The 18,073-nt window shown below is 41.5% G+C and overlaps 1 protein-coding gene across 2 annotated transcripts in view; it reads right to left on the bottom strand.

Moving 5' to 3' along the window:
- adarb2 (adenosine deaminase RNA specific B2 (inactive)) overlaps positions 1–18,073 on the bottom strand; it is a 470,621-nt gene that overhangs the window by 155,613 nt on the left and 296,935 nt on the right. For both annotated transcript variants that reach the window (XM_061922410.1, XM_061922411.1), the window contains exon 3: positions 8,684–9,636. In XM_061922410.1, the coding sequence (XP_061778394.1) occupies positions 8,684–9,636 (953 nt within the window). The remainder of the gene's footprint in view (positions 1–8,683; positions 9,637–18,073) is intronic.

Below are 18,073 nucleotides of genomic sequence, written 5' to 3'. Positions count from 1 at the left end.
TATGTGCACATGGACACTTTGAATATTGTTATTAGCTATGTGCACATGGACACTTTGAATATTGTTATTAGCTATGTGCACATGGACACTTTGAATATTGTTATTAGCTATGTGCACATGGACACTTTGAATATTGTTATTAGCTATGTGCACATGGACAGTTTGAATATTGTTATTAGCTATGTGCACATGGACAGTTTGAATATTGTTATTAGCTATGTGCACATGGACACTTTGAATATTGTTATTAGCTATGTGCACATGGACACTTTGAATATTGTTATTAGCTATGTGCACATGGACACTTTGAATATTGTTATTAGCTATGTGCACATGGACAGTTTGAATATTGTTATTAGCTATGTGCACATGGACACTTTGAATATTGTTATTAGCTATGTGCACATGGACACAATTCATCGGATTAAAAGCCTTACTGCAATAAAAATTGTTTCATGAAAACACGCAATTCGGAATATTCTGAGCCCATCACATCCGTTTGGATCAAACTGTCATTCCGATCGAGACGGGTGGTTTACGCCGAAAGTCTTTGGGATTGTAGCACATGAAAACACATGTTCCGAAGTTCAGGTGAAATGATCCTTAGTGCACATTTCTTTGATGTCAAATGTACTTTAGTGGCTGAGCAGGACTACATTAGTCTTGAAATGAAGTAATTGTCTTGCTGCTGTCTGTCTCCCACAGTCCACATGTAGAGAAGTAGTCTTATACACTCTTGAGTTTGTTGCTTTAAAACTAGACCAGCAAAAACAAAAGTATGGTCTGGAGTGTCACGTGTCCATGTCACAATAAAAGGAGGTATCCACATGTCGTCTTAACAAGTTTTTATTCATTAAATTTACAGATACTCCAAGTGCTAACTGCTAGCCTCAAACATTTCCACGGAATGTCGTAACCTTAAGACACGCAATAACCTGTACATATTCTCAATTTAAAAGGCACAGAACAGTTCCATTTCAAAAAGAGAGGTGAAACAAAAGTAGTGAACAGAAGGAAAAAAATACTGTGATAACGTCGGACAAGCAGAAATGTACAAAGTAACATGTTTGTTTACAGTGGAAGTCACTGTTTCTTCACCACCTGCAGGGAGCTAATTTGTAGCAAAAGAATAACACACCTATCGGTTTATGTTAGGTTCTGCGCATGTCAAAGTTAAGTATTTCGATCTAAGGTGTGATGCATGTACATTTTAAACTTGATGATGATCAGATTAAATACATGTTGTCCATGTACACGGTGCTATTGACAGGGTGAGAACAAAGGCAGAGCAGAGGATGTACTTCCGGCCCCGGGACATGCTGATCATGTTCTACACGTCCAGCATTCAGTTTGTTCTGTGCACCTCCATCACGGTCTGACCGAGCTGCTCACACACAGACTGCAAGGGACAATCAGATCATCGGTGTCCACCTCCCCTCATCCGGGACTTATACCGGTCCCAGGTCAGAAAATGGGCAGGCAGCATCACTGCAAACCCCTTCGGCAGGCGTTACAAATCACAGTTTGCCAGAAGGAGCCGTCATAAGAACAGTTTCTTCCCTCAGGCTATCAATCTGATGAACGCCGTAAAATAACTCCGGAATTAATCTGTCCCTGTCAAGGTACTAACTCATGCTCACGTCTTATTCTCAAGCCTTGCACACATGAGTTATTTAGGTTTGTATTTTAAGTGGTAGTATTTGTTTTTAGTCCAATTCTGTGCGTGTACTCGGCCAATACAGCCGATGGTGCTTCATTCAGACACAAGGTCCATTTTCCCTGGCGAAAGGGAAGATTGACGGCTGCAAATGTTGTGTCAGACTATTTGCACCAGCAGACCATGGTGTTAATCACAGCTGATGCTGGGAGGACGGCGTGCTGTGGCGGCTGTCACTTGCTGTTGATCTGCTGAGGCCGTAACGCCGCTAATGAACTCCTCTCCGGCGTGTTGTTCACACCTCGTCCCTCTCAGCCTTGCTGGGGCATCTCCTGTGGAGACGGGCAGCTCGGCCCTGTCTCTAATTTGTTGTGGCAATATTAATTAATGACCAGTCTGTCACAGCTGCTTGGAGTGAGGCGGATTAGACAAAGAAAGCAATCTGCAGAAGACTCGCCGGCTGACAGGGGTCACCTTCACGTGCTCAAGTCATATTTCATTTGCTGTGCTGAGGAGGAGAAATGACTCCACTTGACCTTTTCTATCAGACAACCCAATCAAATCACTTTGTCACATTTCATCTTAGGCGGCCTATAAAAACATCGGAAACCTTTTGTTGACACTAACTATCGTGAATCACAAGAACACCTTCTGCTCCTAAACTTTACTCATCATTCAGCTGTGCAGCCCAGCACATTTCCTCATCTAATGGACTTGGTCCGAGGCTCAGAGGGCGGCGTCCCGACCACTGACCTCCACCAGCGCACAAGTCTCAGCATCAGGCTCCGCGTTGTGACGGAGAGGAGAGATGAAGTGGCCAATCACGACCTGAACAGAAGGCTAATAGTTCCACTTGGCCGACTAAGCGGGGGGATTAGTCCAACACTTTCTCACTTGCACGTGCAGGCCGAGAATTGTATTTTTACAGGAACTTAGGGTTAGGGTTTTTGAGGACAAGGATGCAATCCTAACACCTTCTGTACTCCAGATGTACTCGTGACATTAACTCCTGCTAGAGTTAACAAACGCAAGTTTCTGTCTTTTCAATTAATATGCTGTACTCAAGACCTTCAGGACAGGAGTGTCCAAAGTGTGGCCCGAGCCATTCGCAGCTCATTTTCAAAGGAGCCATATGTAGTAATTTCATGCCAATTTATCACTAAATGGCCCTGATATGTCAAAAGGCATTAATAAATCATTTTCTTTTTCAATACCTCTATATCTAAAAACAGTAGTTCAGCCAGGAAATGCTCATTTCAAAATTAGATCTGTTATTCTTTTCATTTCGATGTCCCGCCCTCCACCGTTTGACCGATTACAAAGTCAGTGAGTGTGTCACATCCAGGTTGCAAATTACACACCGCCATCTTCGTCTGGCTACTGCCACTGGTAAAGTTACTAAACATGTCAGACCTTAGTCAATTTCAAAGTTACCTTTCTCAACCTATGCATGACAAAGCCAGGAACAAAACCAGAATTTGTATCGGGGATGCCTTTGAAAGATGGAGACCATTGAAAATGAAACTTGCTCTTTTTCCTCCTTGATAGGTATATATATACCTTGGTAAAAGGTCTCCTCTTTAGTTTCGGGCGTACATTAGGCTGCTAAGCATGCTCTACCTTTTTTCTCCATCGCTAGTGTTGGTTGAAGTTTGTTTTAGTCTTTGTTTTTTGATATTACTGACAATAAGCCTATGATTGTTGTGATATCGTACGCAGGCAGGACATACTTCACCTGAAAATACCCTTATTTCTATGTTGGTTAAAGAGAAGTTATTGACAAAACGCTTGTCTATTCAGCTATGATGGTCCCGACACCTCAAGCCCGAGAAAGAGGGAGTGGAAGTTTGAAATCTGGTCAACCCCCGGAGCTTTGCCACTGTGGAGATGTCCCAACTACCTCAGTGACTTCACTCCGAGAGATGGACGTCAATCCCCCATCATCCTCAGGCTCTGCTCCTGTCAGGGAGGGTGATTCTGATGTAGTTGGGTTCAGGAGTTCCTCAAAGTGCTCTTTCCACGCCCTTTTTTACGTTTATTTTATTTTATTTTTCCAAGTTGGCGCCGCTGTAGTGGCTACTGTTGGCAGGAGCTCCGTGCTCTTGTGTCATTCTTTTGTGTTCCTGATGTTTGCCTCTTTTTTCAGGCAGGTTTTTTTTGCCTTTTGGTTGGGGACCCTTGGGGACTGTGTGACAAGGGGTGGCACTTTCGTGACTTCTGCCTTACTTTTTTGTGAACTTCTGGATCTGCCTCCCGGGAGCCTTTTGGCCATTGAGACCATCTGCTGGGTCTCTGCTACACAAGAGTCCATTTGGAGAGACTGGAGGAGATGCGGATGAAGAGACAGGACTGCGGAGCTGGCGCAGAGCTCCGGGACGGACACGCTTCACAGTGTCTTGGCTGAATGAGCGGGTATCGGACACCCCGGTCTCCTTAGATGTATCCTCGCTCATCCATGCGGACTGGACATTGGCCGAGAGTTGGTGACCAGCCGAGGGTGGAGTCGGCTTTTTTGGTTGCTTTGTTGGGTCTGCTCCTGTCTCTGGCCGTGCCCCCCCCATCCCCCCCTCCCCCACCCCAGCAGACGATGGCGTGGAACACCGCAGAGGCCACCACGCTGTATATGTTTCTTTTACTTTTTATTCATAGCTGTGTGTAGAAGTGTCTGGTTGCATCAGCTCTGCTCTTAATGTCATTTGTGTTCTTTGATGTTTCCCTCTTACACACATGCTAATGTATGCTATGGCTATGAAGGTTTTTTTCCCTTGGCCTCAGTCTGGACCCCCACTCCAGGGGCCCAGGCTTAGACTGATTTTTTTTTTTTCCTCAACATATACACCCCCCCAGCGTTTACCTGTTTTTAACCATATTTGTCAGAGACATCGGAAGTTGGCAGACCCGTCAGAGATCATGTTCCGTCTCCCTGTAATATTTGTCTGATCTTAAATGGGATTGTGCTGTAAATATTCATTTCCCCTTTGGGGTTATTTAAGATTTTCTGATTCTGATTCTGAGACTTCCTCACTTGAAGTCAGCAGAGTCCCATCCTTGCTATACACAGCTTGGATGGTTCCCTGCTTCCCCCTCCTGAGGTTCCGTATGGTCTTCCAGAACAGCTTTGGTGCTGCCCGATAGTCCTTCTCCAGGGATTCTCCGAACTTCTCCCACACCCTCTGCTTAGCCTCGTCCACAGCCGCCCTTTAAATATGTGTGCATTTGTTAAAAAATAGAACTCTGTCCACTGTTTGCTTCAACACAGATCACTGCCCCCACGCCCCCGCTCTCATGTGCACTCATTGCAGCAACAGTTGGAAACTATGTCCGCATAGCTCACGTTTCAGAAATGCCTTGCAGTCTGGATTTGATCAATACTTATAAGTGACACTCATTAAATCATTACCATATTATCCAGACTATAGAACGCACGAGGATATAAGCCACACCCACTACAATTTAGAAGAAAACATTATGTTTCCATATATTTGCTGCACCGGACTATAAGACACCGATATTTACATTGTGAAATGAGTTATTTACACAGAAATATTTTGTAAATATTTATTTACATACCTTAATTATCTCCAAACAGTGTGTGTGTGTGTGTGTGTGTGTTTGAGTGTGTGTGTGTGTGTGACACGGCAGTAAAACAGCTGATCAAACAAAACAGAAGTCATCATCATGGAGCCACAAACTGCGCAAGCTAGCTCTCCAATTGACTATCCATCCATCCCATCCATTTCCTACCGCTTATTCCCCTTGGGGTCGCTGGTGCCTATCTCAGCTACAATCGGGCGGAAGGCGGGGTACACCCTGGACATGTCGCCACCTCATCGCAGGGCCTACACAGACAACATTCACACACTAGGGACCATTTAGTGTTGCCAATCAACCTATCCCCAGGTGCATGTCTTTGGAGGTGGGAGGGGCCTATCCCCAGGTGCATGTCTTTGGAGGTGGGAGGGGCCTATCCCCAGGTGCATGTCTTTGGAGGTGGGAGGGGCCTATCCCCAGGGGCATGTCTTTGGAGGTGGGAGGGGCCTATCCCCAGGGGCATGTCTTTGGAGGTGGGAGGGGCCTATCCTCAGGTGCATGTCTTTGTAGGTGGGAGGGGCCTATCCCCAGGTGCATGTCTTTGGAGGTGGGAGGAAGCCGGGGTACCCAAAGGGAACCCACGCATTCATGGGGAGAACATGCAAACTCAACACATAAAGATCCCGAGCCCGGGATTGAACCCAGGACTACTCAGGACCTTCGTACCCTCCAATTGACTAAACAGACTCAATAACTCCACACTGACGTTTTGGTGAATTAACTGAGGAAACAAACAAAAATAATGCTATTGTAAGATAATAATACTAACTCAGTCACTGAAGACATAAAAACTATGCAGTGATCATTGTGTATCATTATAAAGCAAGTAACCATTTCAAAGGATATAAACTGTTATTTCTCGTGACTGTAGAAATGTTTACCATTGTACTGTAATTGGAAGGTATATAACTGTTATCCTTAACAAACAACAAATTTAAATGGACTTTTATATCTGTAGGCAAACAATTAACGTAAATAAATATTGAACATCTTAAAGTGATTTTTTTTCCCCTAGTTTATAAAATTAGGTCGGACATTGACTATTTTTATGGTCATCACGTGTTCACGACAGTCTCGCTCGTTGGCCCGTGTTGATGGGCTCATATTGCCCATCCGATTTGAAGATGAAATATTACTGCAAGGGGATTTTAGGCTTTTTGATCGTATTTTTTCCCTCCTAATCTTGTTCTTCTGCAGCACTTCACTGGTGAGTCGCGAGTAGAGTGTGTGTGTGTGTGTTTGTTTGTTTGTGCCTGCGTGTGTAGAGCTGGCGTCCCGCTCTTAGCCTACCGACACAAAGATTGTGAATGAGTGAGAAGAGGGCTCACTGCGTTCAGTTAATTTTACCGTTAAATAAATAGGTTCAGGTGCTAAGAGAGCTGCACAGAGTGAGACCTCTTCCTCCCTCTTTCAAGCGGGAGAAAAACAATCGCAATTTTGATTGGCTAACATGTCTGTCACTCAAATGCTGGTGACGGCAGAGAAAGAAAAAAAATAAACAAACTGATTATTCATGGCACTAATAAAACCTTGATGTTGATAATTGTGCAGCTCTACTTGAAATGTATCAATATTGGTCAAGAAAACTTTAAAATCCATCTTTGATTAAAGAAAACGAGTCAGTTTGTCAGTTTTTGGTCCAAATGGATGCCATGCTTAAGGACTTCTATCATCAGGCAAAGTCATTAGAGAAATGATGAAGTTGTAACAGGTAACTCAGCATTGCACCATAACACCTTCATATAGCTGGCACCTCCCACCTGTTACACACCTCTTCTGCAGCCATGGTCACCCTTTGTCCGCTGGGCTGGTAGATCAGTACGCTGGAACACACCACCTTCCAAACACACGTCATGACTGACTCCACATTCAGGTGAACTTGGCCTCCTTTAGTTTTTGGAGATGAACGTCTTGTTGGCCTAACTTTCAGGAAAAAAGATGCTCTCTGGAACTAAACTGCTGCAGCAAATCCCTTCAGACAGAGTGGCCGAGGGGAGAAAAGAAAAGGTTTCTCTCAGGCAAACGTGCAGGTTTGCTTGGTTGATGTTATGTTCTGGAGAAGGACAGTCGCTACTTGAGTTCTTCAAGGCTGGAAAAGGCTGTTTATAGTCTGACTCATGTCAACACCGGCCTGACAACAACAGTGTGTCAAGAATAGGGAAAATGAAGCTCGGATTTGTTCGAGAAGTCACATAGTTTTCTAAGAAGTCATGTGGCCAAGCTTGTGTACTTTGATCTTCAGTTCCCAGCTAAGATCTAAAGTACTGTACAGACATCGAGAGTAAACCTACACATCACTACAACGAGGGTTGTACAGATTACAGGATGGGATGAAGGCTAAATGATGAGGGACACTATCTCCATCAGTCAGTTTCTCATACCGCATGCTTTGCCAGGAGACCCCAGCCCCAGGTCGAGAGGTGGTGCATTAAGTTCCTTCACTACCAACACCAGAGATAAAGATGTCCCAACACCCAAATAAATCATTGAGACTGTGCCGTCAGGTGAAGTGAAGTTGGGATTAGTGTCTACAGGTGCCAGACAATCTCGCAATTCTTACTTGAGGCGTCCAATTTCCTCAGCAACTATTTCCCCAGCTCTGATTGCAATTTTGGGTATTTGGGTAAATGAGCATGAGATGAGCCCATTGTTTTGTTTATTTCCTCTTTGCTTTTCTCCTAGCTTTGGGCCACAGACTGAAATGACGTGTGTAGTCAATGTGAAGCTACACAAGAAAACAACACTTTGCAAATTGAGAAAACCTTTATCCCAGTCCTGAGGTTTATTTTCTTGTGTTACGTTGTAATAAATGTTTCTGTGTATCAGGGCCAAATATATTTTGTTCATTTAAGAATAGTCCCCACAAACACATACATTGTAAGATATCATTCCTATCTGAAACATTCTAAAAGGCACTGTAATGTAAGAACAATACAACAAATATATTATCCATCCATTTTCTACCGCTCCTTCCTCTCAAGGTCGCGGGGGTGCTGGAGCCTATCCCAGCTGCATTGTGGTGAACAGCTCACCACAAACATATGTTTTGTGTAGACTGAAATCTGAGACTTGGCAGTCCCCAAACTCAACCAATGAAAATTACGAGCAGCCCGGCTTGAGGCTTTGTTCAATGATTTGAAGTGAGAACCGTATCACCCATTCATTATTTGTTTGCAAAGTAAAAAAAACTGACAAAACAGTCCCCTGCTTTCCCTGTTTTAACATTGAAAATGTTTCACTGATTTTCAAACAGAGACTAAAAATAACCATCCATAAAACTAATCTATTGTTGTTTTACGTATTGTTGAGGTCCCGCCTTACTTTGAATCCAACGTCTGTCATACTTGTTTGGTTTGAGCTGCAAAGACTTTTTGGTCCTTGCGGGCCTCAGTAGGAAGCTAATTGCCTGCCAAAGAAGCTTAACTTGACACTCACCTGGGGTAAATGAGGACATCTCTTCCTGCTGGCTTTGAGACCTGGCCTCCTTTCAGGGACTGTCCTGATATTCAAGAGGGCCTCGAGAGCACACTGGGCTGCCTGTGTCTTTGCCATCTTCTTGCTGCGACCGCAGCCCTCAAAAATACGTCCATCTACACGCACCGCCATCACAAAGTTCCGAAGCCGTCGGCCCTCGGCTTGCTCTGAAAGACAAGCATAGCGCAGGCCCGGATGTAGCTCATTGAGCAACACCACGGGACTCTTGGGCATATTTGGCTCTGGAACAATGCCTCCCAACCTCTGCTGAGCCTGTACCATCAGGTCCAAGGTATGGCGAAGCAGGCGACCATGTCTTAGGAGCTCACTTGATAATAAGTGACTTTCTGCTTCGGAGTTGCAGAAGGTGAGGCCATCAGAGCATGGCGAAGACTCAAATTCCTTGAATAGGGTGTCAGGGAAGTCAGCTTGGTCTGAGGTGAAGTCGGCTGAAGGGTTTGAAATGTTTCCCATGGCGAGGTGGGCCTGAGGAGCATTGGGAAACTGGATAAATGACTTTAGTGCAAGCTCTGCCGCCCTCATCTTGGCTTTCTTTTTGGTCGGACCCGTTCCCTCAAACGTCAGCCCATTGACCTCAACGGCAATGGAAAAGACCGGAGCATGGACCGGTCCGGTCTGTGACACCATGCGATACTGAAGGCCAGGCCGTAGCTCATTGAGCTGAACCAAAGCATTCTTTTGTGCCTCAGACCAGGACAGTTTCTTGTAGATCAGATGGAGTTGGCTCAGGTGGCCGTTGTTGTCTTCCTCCAGGGGGCGTTTCCTCTTTAGACCAGAACTCCCACTCCTCGTAGAGTCAGAGCAAAAACGGGATTGACATTCAGCAGACGCTAAGGAGCGATCCTCCAGGTTATCGATGTTACGGTTTTCCTTCACCTCCGTGCTGCTGGTACCTAGGAAAACAAAAAGTAGTTCAATGATATGCCTGATAAAAGTAACATTTTGTTGAAGGGAATCAATGAAAATGTCTGCAGGCAGATTGAACCACTTGGTACACAAGGAAAGTCTAATCTCTGCTGGCAGAGCCCACTTCATACCACAGGGCTTGATCATATTTAAGTGTTCTAAAATACAAATCCCCTAAAAATTGGAATGCTATCTGCCAAATCATGTCGTAATCTGCCTCTAAATTGGCTGGGAATCCGCGTTGTAAGCCAGAAACATCGGTCCCTGTGGCCGATGCAAAGCCAAAATCCTATTTGTGACGGGGGTGGGATTCCACTAGCGGCAGGCAGAGTGAGAAAGGAGGAGAGGAGTGACTGCCACCCGCTTTATTTCACACTTGCACCCAGGAGCTGCCGTACACACTTCGACACCAGTTACGGCAAAGTGGTGGACTGTCGCGCTGGGAAAAACTGAAATATGTTCAGATGGCACAAATGTTAATGGAAGACTGAGAGACAGTCATTGTTGGTCATGCCCTTGTGTTCGCAGTCAATCAAGATTGTCATCATTCACGCTTAATATTAATTAGTCATTGTTTGGAGTTAGCGGAAGAATTTAATGATCCGCTCTTATTTGATAACACAGATGTTTTCATTCCGGATGTTGCCGATCAGTAATAGGCAGATTGATCCAAATATCGACTGTAGTCTTTTTGCTTCTGCAAGATGGTCCTCAGTTTATGAACGTGTTACTTCTGCAAGATGGTCCTTAACTTATGAATGTGTTACTTCTGCAAGATGGTCCTCAGTTTATGAACGTGTTACTTCTGCAAGATGGTCCTTAACTTATGAATGTGTTCCATTCTGACAACTGGAAAAGTTGAGTTTTCGAGGAAATTACAATGCATACCTAAATATCCCCAAGTTAATACCTAACCTAATCATAGAATACATACAAATATGTAAAGAACAATAAAACGGGAAAAAAATTCTAACAATTGAAAAATTCATTAATTATGATACAAAGTTAACTAATTAAACTATTTTCATACTCACCTGAAAAATGCCCTGAGAAAAGTTCTTACCTTGAGGGATTTTTATATGATTTAACATTATCATGGAAATTTAAAAGGTTGATATATGACCAAAAAAGTGGCTTTAAGAAGTAATTTATTGTTTTCAACAAATTAATGTAAACATGAGATTTACTACAACAACAACAAGAAAAAGAAAAAACATCTGGTCAATATAAAATGCTAAAGTTAATGGGTGTGTAACATTCACAATTGTTTTTTGCATTTTAATTTGTAAATAAATGCTAGCAAGAGTCTGCTAACAATGGAAGTAATGGGTTTCACTCTATTCTGCATATAAAGTGCTCTAAAAACCTCCAACATGTTATATACAAGCTGTAACTGTGTATGTAATGTAGTAACATTCCTAATAACATGTAATATTTACATATTTTGGTAATTTTCAGCATACGGCGGCACATTCATTTACAGACGCATCACAACGTTCGCTATTTCGCTCAGAACAATTGTCCTTAATCATGGCAGACTTCATGAGCGCCAAATACTATTAGGACACATGTGGATCCAGAAACTTCTATTTTTGAGTCTGAAAATACCGAGGAAGATCTACAAGTTTTAGAAGCTGAGTAAAAAGCTAATCCAGCAAGTAGCACTATTGCTAAGTGCTAAACAAGATATACAAACTATGAAATTAATAAAACAATTTTTGCATTAGTAAATGATTAATTCAAAATGTTTTATGATTAATCACGTGTTACTTAATGTAATAAAGTGGAACTGCATTTTTTTTCTTATCATGCTCGTTGTATTTATGTAATGTTCAACAAACACGTTCATATACATGTAAGTATTTATGTAATGTACTAAAATACACGTTCATACACATACTGTAAGTATTTATGTAATGTACTAAAATACACGTTCATACACATACTGTAAGTATTTATGTAATGTACTAAAATACACGTTCATACACATACTGTAAGTATTTATGTAAGGTACTAAAATACACGTTCATACACATACTGTAAGTATTTATGTAATGTACTAAAATACACGTTCATACACATACTGTAAGTATTTATGTAATGTACTAAAATACACGTTCATACACATACTGTAAGTATTTATGTAATGTACTAAAATACACGTTCATACACATACTGTAAGTATTTATGTAATGTACTAAAATACACGTTCATACACATACTGTAAGTATTTATGTAATGTACTAACATACACGTTCAAACACATACTGTAAGTATTTATGTAATGTACTAAAATACACGTTCATACACATACTGTAAGTATTTATGTAGTGTACTAAAATACACATTCATACACAGGTAAGTATTTATGTAATGTACTAAAATACACGTTCATACACATACTTTAAGTATCGATGTAATGTACTAAAATACACGTTCATACACATACTGTAAGTATTGATGTAATGTACTAAAATACACGTTCATACACATGTAAGTATTTATGTAATGTACTAAAATACACGTTCATACACATGTAAGTATTTATGTAATGTACTAACATACACGTTCAAACACATACTGTAAGTATTTATGTAATGTACTAAAATACACGTTCATACACATACTGTAAGTATTTATGTAGTGTACTAAAATACACGTTCATACACAGGTAAGTATTTATGTAATGTACTAAAATACACGTTCATACACATACTTTAAGTATCGATGTAATGTACTAAAATACACGTTCATACACATACTGTAAGTATTGATGTAATGTACTAAAATACACGTTCATACACATGTAAGTATTTATGTAATGTACTAAAATACACGTTCATACACATACTGTAAGTATTGATGTAATGTACTAAAATACACGTTCATACACATGTAAGTATTGATGTAATGTACTAAAATACACGTTCATACACATGTAAGTATTTATGTAATGTACTAACATACACGTTCATACACATGTGAGTATTGATGTAATGTACTAACATACACGTTCATACACATGTGAGTATTGATGTAATGTACTAACATACACGTTCATACACATGTGAGTATTGATGTAATGTACTAACATACACGTTCATACACATGTGAGTATTGATGTAATGTACTAAAATACACGTTCATACACATGTAAGTATTGATGTAATGTACTAAAATACACGTTCATACACATGTAAGTATTGATGTAATGTACTAACATACACGTTCATACACATGTGAGTATTGATGTAATGTACTAACATACACGTTCATACACATGTATCAAACAGATGGCGGCGCCCGGACGGGCTGCGCTCTCGAGGAGCTCCTGCTAAAGATGGAACATTTGGCAGAAATACCGGACAATTCCACAAACTTTATGGCTGGCTCACATCGTGGTCACTCCGTGATCACGTACGACCGCCAGACACTTCTGGATGTGGACACATCGGGCCGTTTTGGACTGATAGACACTTGCGTGCTAGACTTGCTAACTAGCATGGGAATACATCGGCGGCTACATCCAGCGGCCTGTGAAGCAGGGGAGTCTAGTAGCAGCGGGGGCCGTCTACGGAGCAGACGCCAGCGGTGTGATCGGAAACGCGGATGCCGAGCGGGGCTAAAAACAAAGCAGAAGGCTAATCCCCACAGGACACCACTTTCCTCCATCCCGAAGACGGGATTAGATGGAAAATGCGAGACTACTGGTCTGGGTAAGGAGTCTGTTAAATTAGAACAAGTTTTTTCTGCTTTGAGTGTTTCAGAGTTGGACATGTGTTTTACTGAGGTGGCTAACTATGATGCGTGCAGTTTATCAAAGCAACAAACAAACAATCGGAAAATCCCCGTTACTGAGGTGGCTAACCATGATGTGTGCAGTTTATCAAAGCAACAAACAAACAATCGGAAAATCCCCGTTACTGAGGTGGCTAACCATGATGTGTGCAGTTTATCAAAGCAACAATCAAACAATCGGAAAATTCCTGTCGTATCAATTCCTAGATATGGTCGTAACTATACTAAATGCACTGGGCATAATAAACACAACATTATTAATATTGCTACTACGGATAATTTGATCAAAAACTCCCAAAAACAGCCCACTACCTATAATATAGGTTTTTTAAACATAAGATCATTGTCTCCTAAAACGTTGTTAGTTAATGATATTATCAGAGACAACAATCTTAACGTCATCGGTCTCAGCGAAACCTGGCTTAAACCAAACGACTTTTTTGCGCTAAAAGAGGCATGTCCTCCTAACTTTACACATGCGCATATTGCCCGTCCGCTCAAAAGGGGTGGGGGGGTCGCACTAATATACAACGAAAACTTTAACCTTAGTCCTAACATAAATAATAAATATAAATCGTTTGAGGTGCTTACTATGAGGTCTGTCACACCGCTGCCTCTACACCTGGCTGTTATCTACCGCCCCCCAGGGCCCTATTCGGACTTTATTAATGAATTCTCAGAGTTCGTTGCTGATCTAGTGACACACGCCGATAATATAATCATAATGGGGGACTTTAATATCCATATGAATACCCCATCGGACCCACCGTGCGTAGCGCTCCAGACTGTAATTGATAGCTGTGGTCTCACACAAATAATAAATGAACCCACGCATCGCAACGGTAATACGATAGACCTAGTGCTTGTCAGGGGCATCACCGTTTCCAAAGTTACGATACTCCCGTATACTAAAGTATTGTCCGATCATTACCTTATAAAATTCGAGGTTCAGACGCATGTTCGTCAAACTAATAATAATAATACCTGCTATAGCAGCCGCAACATTAATACAGCCACAACGACAACTCTTGCTGACCTACTGCCCTCGGTAATGGCACCATTCCCAAAGTATGTGGGCTCTATTGATAACCTCACTAACAACTTTAACGACGCCCTGCGCGAAACCATTGATAACATAGCACCGCTAAAGTTAAAACAGGCTCCAAAAAAGCGCACCCCGTGGTTTACAGAAGAAACTAGAGCTCAGAAATTATTATGTAGAAAGCTGGAACGCAAATGGCGCACGACTAAACTTGAGGTGCACCATCAAGCATGGAGTGATGGTTTAATAACTTATAAACGCATGCTTACCTTAGCTAAAGCTAAATATTACTCAAATCTCATCCACCGTAATAAAAACGATCCTAAATTTTTGTTTAGTACGGTAGCATCGCTAACCCAACAAGGGACTCCTTCCAGTAGCTCAACCCACTCAGCTGATGACTTTATGCAATTCTTTAGTAAGAAAATTGAAGTCATTAGAAAGGAGATTAAAGACAATGCGTCCCAGCTACAACGGGGTTCTATTAACACTGACACGATTGTATATACGGCAGATACTGCCCTCCAAAATAGTTTCTCCCGTTTTGAGGAAATAACATTAGAGGAATTGTTACAACGTGTAAATGGAATAAAACAGACAACATGTTTACTTGACCCTCTTCCTGGGAAACTGATCAAGGAGCTCTTTGAATTATTAGGTCCATCAGTGCTAAATATTATAAACTTATCACTCTCCTCGGGCACTGTTCCCCTAGCATTCAAAAAAGCGGTTATTCATCCTCTTCTTAAAAGACCTAACCTCGATCCTGACCTCATGGTAAATTACCGACCGGTGTCTCACCTTCCCTTTATTTCAAAAATCCTTGAAAAAATTGTTGCGGAGCAGTTAAATGAACACTTAGCGTCTAACAATCTATGTGAAACCTTTCAATCCGGTTTCAGGGCAAATCACTCCACGGAGACAGCCCTCGCAAAAATTACTAATGATCTATTGCTAACGATGGACTCTGATGCGTCATCTATGTTGCTGCTCCTCGATCTTAGCGCTGCTTTCGATACCGTCGATCATAATATTTTATTAGAACGTATCAAAACACGAATTGGTATGTCAGACTTAGCCCTGTCTTGGTTTAACTCTTATCTTACTGATAGGATGCAGTGTGTCTCCCATAACAATGTGACCTCGGACTACGTTAAGGTAACGTGTGGAGTTCCCCAGGGTTCGGTCCTTGGCCCTGCACTCTTCAGCATCTACATGCTGCCGCTAGGGGACATCATACGCAAATACGGTATTAGCTTTCACTGTTATGCTGATGACACCCAACTCTACATGCCCCTAAAGCTGACCAACACGCCGGATTGTAGTCAGCTGGAGGCGTGTCTTAATGAAATTAAACAATGGATGTCCACTAACTTTTTGCAACTCAACGCCAAAAAAACGGAAATGCTGATTATCGGTCCTGCTAGACACCGAACTCTATTTAATAATACAACTCTAACATTTGACAACCAAACAATTAAACAAGGCGACACGGTAAAGAATCTGGGTATTATCTTCGACCCAACTCTCTCCTTTGAGGCACACATTAAAAGCGTTACTAAAACGGCCTTCTTTCATCTCCGTAACATCGCTAAAATTCGCTCCATTCTGTCCACTAAAGACGCTGAGATCATTATCCATGCGTTTGTTACGTCTCGCCTCGACTACTGTAACGTATTATTTTCGGGTCTCCCCATGTCTAGCATTAAAAGATTACAGTTGGTACAAAATGCGGCTGCTAGACTTTTGACAAGAACAAGAAAGTTTGATCACATTACGCCTGTACTGTATATACCTTTATATACATACATATATACCTATACTGTATATACCTTTATATACATATATACATACATATATACCTATACTGTATATACCTTTATATACATATATACATACATATATACCTATACTGTATATACCTTTATATACATATATACATACATATATACCTATACTGGCTCACCTGCACTGGCTTCCTGTGCACTTAAGATGTGACTTTAAGGTTTTACTACTTACGTATAAAATACTACACGGTCTAGCTCCATCCTATCTTGCCGATTGTATTGTACCATATGTCCCGGCAAGAAATCTGCGTTCAAAGGACTCCGGCTTATTAGTGATTCCCAAAGCCCAAAAAAAGTCTGCGGGCTATAGAGCATTTTCCGTTCGGACTCCAGTACTCTGGAATGCCCTCCCGGTAACAGTTCGCGATGCCACCTCAGTAGAAGCATTTAAGTCTCACCTTAAAACTCATTTGTATACTCTAGCCTTTAAATAGACTCCCTTTTTAGACCAGTTGATCTGCCGTTTCTTTTCTTTTTCTTCTATGTCCCACTCTCCCGTGTGGAGGGGGTCCGGTCCGATCCGGTGGCCATGTACTGCTCGCCTGTGTATCGGCTGGGGACATCTCTGCGCTGCTGGTCCGCCTACGCTTGGGATGGTTTCCTGCTGGCTCCGCTGTGAACGGGACTCTCGCTGCTGTGTCTTGGATCCTCTTTGGACTGGACTCTCGCGACTGTGTTGTATCCATTGTGGATTGAACTTTCACAGTATCATGTTAGACCCGCTCGACATCCATCACTTTCCTCCTCTCTAAGGTTCTCATAGTCATCATTGTCACTGACGTCCCACTGGGTGTGAGTTTTCCTTGCCCTTATGTGGGCCTACCGAGGATGTCGTGGTGGTTTGTGCAGCCCTTTGAGACACTAGTGATTTAGGGCTATATAAGTAAACATTGATTGATTGATTGATTGATGTAAGTATTGATGTAATGTACTAAAATACACGTTCATACACATGTATTTATGGAATGTTCTAACATACACGTTCATACACATGTAAGTATTTATGTAATGTAGTAAAATACACGTTCATATACATGTAAGTATTTATGTAATGTACTAACATACACGTTCATACACATGTAAGTATTTATGTAATGTACTAACATACACGTTCATACACATGTAAGTATTTATGTAATGTACTAAAATACACGTTCATACACATGTAAGTATTTATGTAATGTAGTAAAATGCACGTTCATACACATGTAAGTATTTATGTAATGTACTAACATACACGTTCATACACATGTAAGTATTTATGTAATGTACTAAAATACAAGTTCATACACATGTAAGTATTTATGTAATGTACTAACATACACGTTCATACACATGTAAGTATTTATGTATTGTACTAAAATACAAGTTCATACACATGTAAGTATTTATGTAATGTACTAACATACACATGTAAGTATTTATGTATTGTACTAAAATACACGTTCATACACATACTGTAAGTATTGATATAATGTACTAACAGGCTTTTGATTGATTGATTGAAATGTTATTAGTAGATTGCACAGTACAGTACATATTCCCTACAATTGACCACTAAATGGTAACACCCCAGTAAGTTTTTCAACTTGTTTAAGTCGGGGTCCACGTTAATCAATTCCTGGCATGTTGATGATAAGTTATTTACAAAAGTTTGCTAATTTTTAAGCATTGCTGGAATGTATTTCCTACGCTGATTGCTTTCAGGGAGCGCTTGGACAAGGATGGATTTCCCCG

Source organism: Nerophis ophidion, linkage group LG15, assembly GCF_033978795.1.
Source record: "Nerophis ophidion isolate RoL-2023_Sa linkage group LG15, RoL_Noph_v1.0, whole genome shotgun sequence".
Lineage (NCBI taxonomy): Eukaryota > Metazoa > Chordata > Actinopteri > Syngnathiformes > Syngnathidae > Nerophis > Nerophis ophidion.
Note: the sequence above shows the minus strand (reverse complement) of the source record. Positions and strands in the feature narration are given on the sequence as shown.